Here is a 7445-nt window from a genome sequence, read left to right as displayed (position 1 = left end):
GTTTTCATGGAAAACTCTAAACATTTAAGAACAATGTGAAAACACAGTCGGATGATGACACTGAGGTATGCGATAACTCCGATGACTGTATATTAAAGCACAACACGAGTCCATAATCTATTGCCATAGAAAACAAACACAAAACCGCAGTCAATTCCACAGAACTTATAGCACCAGATCAAACAAATATGAAACTGATACATATATATATATATACTATATATGTTATACATATATATTTATATATAGATATCTCGTGCATGCTTTTCAAACCAGAGCATAGTTCATATCTGCTCGTATAAGATAATTATCCATGCTCTTGTATTTGGGCTACATCAAACATCTCTGGAAGAAAGTAAATCCCCGTCCCGCACAAATTACATGGATGCAGCCATAAAACAGCTGGCTTCACACCAACATCACACATCTGGACATCATAACACCGCGATATCCAATAGATATTAAGAACAATATCGTGACATTACATCATCAACGCTTGCATTTATAAGGCAAGAAGGGTTGGAGAGTTGAGGATATCGACGATAGATTCTGCTTTGCTCATGCCACCTTTGCACCCATCCAGTCCCTCGGCCAGGGAGTCCAGCTCTGGGCAGGCGAAGGTAAATATGGACAGGTAGTTGCTGCAGGTGGGTGTGGATGTGCTCACCACCGGCGTGCTCAAAGGTTCGAGATCATTGGCCACAGACTTGTAGAGGGTTTCCCAGTCCGTGATGCCCAGCGAGCCGGTGAGGTCGATGTCGGGGACAGAGCGGGCCGTTTCTGCCGAGACCCGGTCGAGAAGCTCGTCCTTGACATCCAGAGAGGGCTCGAGGTCGCACAGACTGACCTCTGCGCTGGAGCACAGCAGGATGTTGGAGTTCCCAGAAATAGCGGTGGACGGTACCGTGGGGATCTCCAAGTCCTGCAGGGAAGCGGCGTCTTGCGGGCCGTCCTCGGGGAGTTTGCTGGCCATTTCGGGAGTTGGAAGTGTCTGAGGAGACTCTGGAAACAGGCAGTCCAGCTCTTCAGGAAGCTGGCAAAGAGGTTTATGAGAGGTGAGAACATACTCGAGCCTCTCCTTTTCCTTCAGGAGATTCTCGATGTCAGCCTGGAGGGCGGCTTTGTCCTCTTCTAGCTTGTCTGTTTCCTGGAGAAACCAAAAGTAGGATTATTCCACAGGTAGATCCACATATCGAAAGGAAAATAACAAAACATTTAGATCCTGCACTCTAAGAAAGCCTGTAAAAATGGGGCCCAATGTTAAGGAATTGTATGTAGTTATATTTTTTTACAGGTGTTTTACCCATATTATGAATTACGCGTTGCATTGTGTGGTGTTTTAGGGTTGAAGTCCGTAAACTTAACAGAAAAGGTTCTGCTACATTTTCTGCCAGGATGTTATCCATTTTTCAAAAGATGTTTTTCCTTTACATGGGTTCTTTATTGTCTTCTATGGAGAACCTTTAACATCCAGAAAGGTTCTTATTTTTATTATCTTATTAGATTATCAAAATGCTCTGCACAAAAAATGGTTCACTGAAAAGTTGTATTTTTTTAAATATGGTGCCATTGACATCAAATGACTTGATCGTTATTGCACCATTTTGAAAGTTTGGAGTTCTTTTTTTCGTTTAACATATCTTCTTATAGCACAGTTTAATATTCATAAGTAGGTGGACTCACCTAAAAATGCTAAATATTACTCTGTTTGTTTGAACATCCTGCACTCTAAAAAATGCTGGGTTGTTTCAACCCAACTGTGGGTCAAATTTGGACTAACCCAACTTTTGGGTTAAAAATGTAATGTAAAAAATTAACCCAACACTTGGGTTAGTCCATATTTGACCCACAGTTGGGTTGAAACAACCCAGCATTTTTTAGAGTGTGACCAGCCCAAACAGCAAATCAACCAATGACATGAGTCTGGGATTTCAGTCTTTCTGGAATGATCCACTTCATCTTTAAAACTGAGTCTGTTCTCACACCATGCCATCATACGGCTTTTTTTGGAAGCCTTGGGCAATGGCGCAAAAGCGCACCGTATATGGATTACATTTCTGAGTAAACAGAGCGAATTTTCATTTTTGGGACGAACTGGAGCTTTCAGAATGAAACCTTATGTCTGTACTCACTGCCTGGAGGGTGTCTGTGAGTTCTCTCCGTCTGTTGCGACACTTCGCTGCAGCCATTTTATTCCTCTCTCTCCTGATCCTCTTCCTCTCCTCTTCCTCCGGAGAGAGCTAGCCAAAGCAAAGACGAATTGCACTTATTACCATCTCGAAGAATCCATGCATCCCTTGCAGAAACGCTTGACTTCTACCGCCAGCTCACCCCAATGGCACGCACGTCTTTCTCTGCAATGCGTCTAAAAATAGTCTATTGTTGCAGACTTGCTGTGACCTGAATATAAAGCGGATGCTGCTGGTCTAGGCAACATGCCAAAGCAAGAACTGCATCCCCAAATCACGCTTCACAGGTTATCACGCGCGCCAAAGACGCAGCGAATGCAGAAATAATACGCACCTGCTCGCTCTTGCTCTTGCTCTTGCTCTTTCTGGCAGCGCATTTGCCCTTGTTCCCAGCTGGCTTGCTCTTTGCCGGTTCACTGCTTTCGGCTGTACCCAGACACAGAGACTCAGACGTGATGATGGTCGGCTGGACCATCCACTGCAGGTCTGGCGTGCTGGAGATCGCGGTGACCGTCGGAACGAACGAGCCCTGCAATTGCGATGGAAATATGCAGTTCTAGCGACATAAACGCAACACTGATTTATGTGCATCTGGACAACCAGGTTTTCAAACATCGTTTTTAAATTCACCGTATTTACACTTAAGACGCTTTCTTTAAATACGCGCGAGCGTCTAAAAATAGTCTCCCGATCAATATTTAACTTTTGCATTGTCTCTGACGTCAATGCTTACGCAGGACTGCTGTGGGCATCTCCTCAATGGATTTATTTTTCTCAATGAACAGCTGCATTTACACAGTGCTTTACCATCACTGCATTGCAAAGGATGCGCGACAAAACATCCCATTCAACATCAGATGAAGCGCACGCAAATCTTCTAAATATGACTATTCAAATATCCTAATAATGGCCTATCTATTGTATTTTTTCAGAATGAGAAACAACAGCCCCCAGAAACATACATTTGCATGATATATTAGCAATGAATCACCATGCACACCAGTGTGTTATTATGGTGTAACGCATGACAGTGGAAGCATCTACCTGTGCGCCGCTGTCTGTCGGGGCATCGGTAGGGTTGTCCCCGGCAGAAGAGCACGAGGAGTCCGGGTCAGTCTTCGCGTTGTTCAGAAGCATCTCTCCAGCGCGCACGGACAACACTATTGACTCGATCCCAGCTCTTGCGATCCAGATGCGCTTCGTGATGTCGGAGCCGCTCTCTCCAGGTTTATAAACCTGCTCAGTGACACTCAGCTCCGCGAGCGCCTATTTATAGTCCGCCTGGATTTATGAATGAAACGGTCCGTACCATTCCGCACGCGGGGAAAACTGCGCTTTCTGGGCACACTCGCGCATACGATCGTTTAGTCCATACTGAGCTAAAATGTCGCGTGAAACAGAGGTTATTGTAGTAAAGCTGCGCGCGGGGAATCGATAACCCCTGTGAGGACGAGCTGTGGTCCGTGCCACATATTCATTCATAAAGTTCTGATGGACCCTGATATGCATAAAGCCATGCATAACGTCCTTATAAATTATGCATGACTTATGCATATGACGTACTTTAAATCATTTCATGCAGACTGATGCTCACCTAATATATTTTGATCTGATCAGGTCTTGTGTTGTCATCTATAAGTATAATGTATATTATACCATGTAGACCTATATGTCATGTATAATTCAGTTACAAAGTAGCCTATGTGGAAATGAGGCAGTGAAAGAAAGACAAAACTGATACTGGACCAACTTTGCTGCTTTTCAATATAATTTTTTTTATCACTGACTATGTATTTCGTTAATGCGTGTTGAGGTCGCATATAATGAAATGCATATTTAATGTGCCGTCTCTTTCTCGTGACCCCTCCAGTCTCAGCATCTGCACCTGCTCGCGCGTCACGCAGTGACGTAACACTGCCGAACAGGAAAATGCCCATATAAGGATACCTACGTGTTGGGATTCCAGTGCTGAGCCTGTGTCTGGACTGAAGCTGCTGCTGCTGCTGCTGCTTTGGGTTTTGTGCAGTGCATTTGCGTTTTCCTCTGGACTCCTGTCAGTAGCACAAATGCGCAGACAGCACAACACCACTAAGGTTCCATAGCCTACCCAGTGTATAACCACAGAGTATGGCATTATGACATTTTTTCCAGTAAACCACAAGTGTAGCCTATGTGTGGAATGGCATTTGTGTAATTTGTATAGAAAAGAAAAAGTTTTTACAGCATGTTTTTCTCTGAATGCCAAATGCTAATGTGTTCTATTCGTATGTTATTCACCTAACCCTGAGCATTCCAGAAGGTATAGGCTATTGTGGCATTAAAGCAAAAAGGTAGATTATTGTCTTTGTTTAGAATGAGTGAATGCGTAGCCTAAAAATAGCCTAAATATAGCCTACATTAATGATGGAAAATATATGGTCTAAGGTTTACTAACACTATGAAATGGTCTTAACCCTATAAAGCCTACTGTTTTATATTTGATAGCCAAATTTGATCAATTTGATTCATTATGATCACAACTTTGCTGTTTAACGTGTTGCTCACAATCTACATGCCTTCAGTCGTCTGACACATGCTTTACACGTCTTTTCACTGCAAATCTTTGTATCATTGGCAGGTCAGGCACCACAAGTATACATCCACCTACCAATAATATAGCCTATTGTCACCGTGTTTCTTATGAACATCTGATTGCTCCACTAATAATGACAAGTGATGTGTATAGTACTGGCGTCATCAAATGGATTCGGTCTCATAGTTGGTGCAGGCATCCATAGGGTTGGTTGGGACTTAAAAAAGCTCCTGTAGAAAACAAGCGTCCCGTCCAGGCTTTGGAAGGAGACTAGGGGGCGGGGAACACTCATTTCCTGGAATGTTTGGCTCTTTCACAATACATCCATTCATTCTGGAGTCCTGGTTCTGGGAGAATACCAGACACGCTGCTCGATGTACACATGAAACATACGAGCAAGATGCATGTTTTATGGACAATGCCACATCATGATGCACCTTCAGCCAAAATCTAAATTTAATTTACTCAAGAGAGGAAATAGGCCTGCAGAGATCCAGTCCTCAAACGACGAGCTATTAGTGTTACTCGTTTCTAAGCAATACTATAGTGCTGAAATATGTACACAACTTTTACATAAACACATGGTTGTACTGTATAGCTGCCAACATGGAACCACAATCCAATGCTAACTAACTTAAAGGAATGGTTTGCCCAGGCCATCCGAGATTAGGATGAGTTTGTCTCTTCATCAGATTTGGAGAAATGTAGCATTGCATCACTTGCTCACTGCAGGTGAATGGGTGCCGTCAGAATGAGAGTCCAAACAGCTGATAAAAACATCACAATAATCCACAGCACTCCAGTCCATCAGTGAACATCTGGAGAAGACAAAAGCTGAAACACATCCAGCATTAAGATGTGTTTAACTAAAACACGAGTCCATAATCCATAACTCTTCCTCCAGTGAAAAAGTCTCTCACATCAAAATCCACACACATATTAGTTTAGAGCTGTTTTAGACTGTTTTGGCTTGTAAACGCTGCTTGATCCGTGCAGATTCCTCTCCTGGAGCAATATGATATTTAGAGGACTTGTATGTGTTCTTCACACAACCAGGCAAAACAAAACACTTAAATATAATAATAATTTGCCAAAAGGTAGGGATGCAATCTTGACAATCAAAAAGTGGGCAGACGTGTGTGCTGCATCGCGTATAACATTGATTGTCCACAAACCAGGAGTGATGAGATAAAGCTACAGTATCTCCCTCATGTAAAGGGGTTTTCACACTGACAGCAGTTTAGTGTTGGTGATTTTCCAGTATATACAGTAGCTGCTGGCAGTGTGATGCAGCATCTGAAGATGGGTCGTTCAGCGACCTCTAGTGATACATCACTGTGGAAGCACCTGAGTTTAGTACCATCAGCCCTGTAATTTACAGCTATTACAGTAGGCCTTTTATTTTTTTTCTATTTAATATTTTATTTTTAAAAATGTATTTCTTTCTTACATATGTATAATAATAATTTGTCTTTTTTTTTTTGGAGAGCAAGTGAATATTGGTATGGGAAATAAAAATCCAGTCAAGGGCCAGCAGAGATAAACCTTCTCGTTTATCCCCGATTGTACTTCTTTTTGTGTTTTAGAAGTTTTTAATTGTATTTTTTGGCATTTAGCAGATCATCTCATTAATATATATAAGTCTACAATTAGACTTTTGCCTAATTGTACATGTTTTTCTGATAATGAAATGGATTAAGCTTAAGCACATACCTCAAATATTATAGAACTTTAATAGAAATAATGCAAAATTACCATTATTACTGTGCAGGCGACACATGAAAATGATGTTATTATACTGGAAGGACACACATTTAAACCCTCCTTTACTAATTCATTTTCATTTATACATTGTTGATATTAAACTACAAAAAATACATCATGCATAATTTCACAAATTAATCTGGTATATAGTTATTTGAAAATGACAAATTGTTTTAATTTTAGATTTCACATAACTGTTACATAATTTATCATGTCAACGCTATTGTTGCATTTTAAGACGTTTCTTGTTGAAACAAAACTACCATGTATTACATTGTGAAATAAAGAAACACAATAATGTGTGAATGAAAGCGAAGCGATGACGAAACAGGGCTGGACATTAAGTCTATGATATTATTTATTACATCAGGAGGAGAGTGTTTTACAGAACACAGAACTCTGAAATTATAGAACAGAGGTTATATAATGTCAATAAGAACAATAGGTCAAAAATAAAATAAATAAATAAATACTAATGGAGTTGTTCTGTCGTTAGCGAACAACTTTGAAATCCTTGAAGTCTAGTTTGTCGACGGCCCGCTCGTTCTTGAACTCTGCTTTGGCGATTCGTGACTGAGGGCTGCCGGTGGTTTGCAGCCACTGCTGCATCTGCTGGAGTTTGGAGGCCGGACCCTGCAGCTGCCCTCGAACCGTCCCGGCATCAGTGTTCTGCACCCAGCCAACCAGACCCAGCCTCTTTCCTTCTGACTGAAACACAACACACACAGACACACACACACACACACACACACACAGACACACACACACAGATATAGACACACACACAGACACACACACACACACACAGATATAGACACACACACACAGACACAAACACAGATACAGACACAGATACAGACACACACACACACAGACAGACAGACAGACAGACAGACAGACACACACACACACAGACACAC

General features: G+C 41.8%; 2 protein-coding genes across 4 annotated transcripts in view; both read right to left on the bottom strand.

Moving 5' to 3' along the window:
• Positions 1 to 267: 267 nt before the first annotated feature.
• Positions 268 to 2980, bottom strand: fosaa (v-fos FBJ murine osteosarcoma viral oncogene homolog Aa). Its single transcript, XM_071582394.1, is given in 5 exon segments — positions 268 to 1147; positions 2133 to 2240; positions 2524 to 2745; positions 2893 to 2940; positions 2942 to 2980. Coding segments are annotated over 5 exon segments (1062 nt in total). The 3' UTR covers positions 268 to 502.
• A 3885-nt stretch (positions 2981 to 6865) lies between these two features.
• acyp1 (acylphosphatase 1, erythrocyte (common) type) overlaps positions 6866 to 7445 on the bottom strand; it is a 1479-nt gene continuing 899 nt past the window's right edge. For all 3 annotated transcript variants that reach the window (XM_016278296.1, XM_016278299.1, XM_016278297.1), the window contains exon 3: positions 6866 to 7233. In XM_016278296.1, the coding sequence (XP_016133782.1) occupies positions 7018 to 7233 (216 nt within the window). In that variant the 3' untranslated portion in view covers positions 6866 to 7017. The remainder of the gene's footprint in view (positions 7234 to 7445) is intronic.

This window comes from Sinocyclocheilus grahami, unplaced genomic scaffold (genome assembly GCF_001515645.1).
Source record: "Sinocyclocheilus grahami isolate Dianchi unplaced genomic scaffold, SAMN03320097.WGS_v1.1 scaffold120.1, whole genome shotgun sequence".
In the NCBI taxonomy this organism is placed as follows: Eukaryota; Metazoa; Chordata; class Actinopteri; order Cypriniformes; family Cyprinidae; genus Sinocyclocheilus; species Sinocyclocheilus grahami.
Note: the sequence above shows the minus strand (reverse complement) of the source record. Positions and strands in the feature narration are given on the sequence as shown.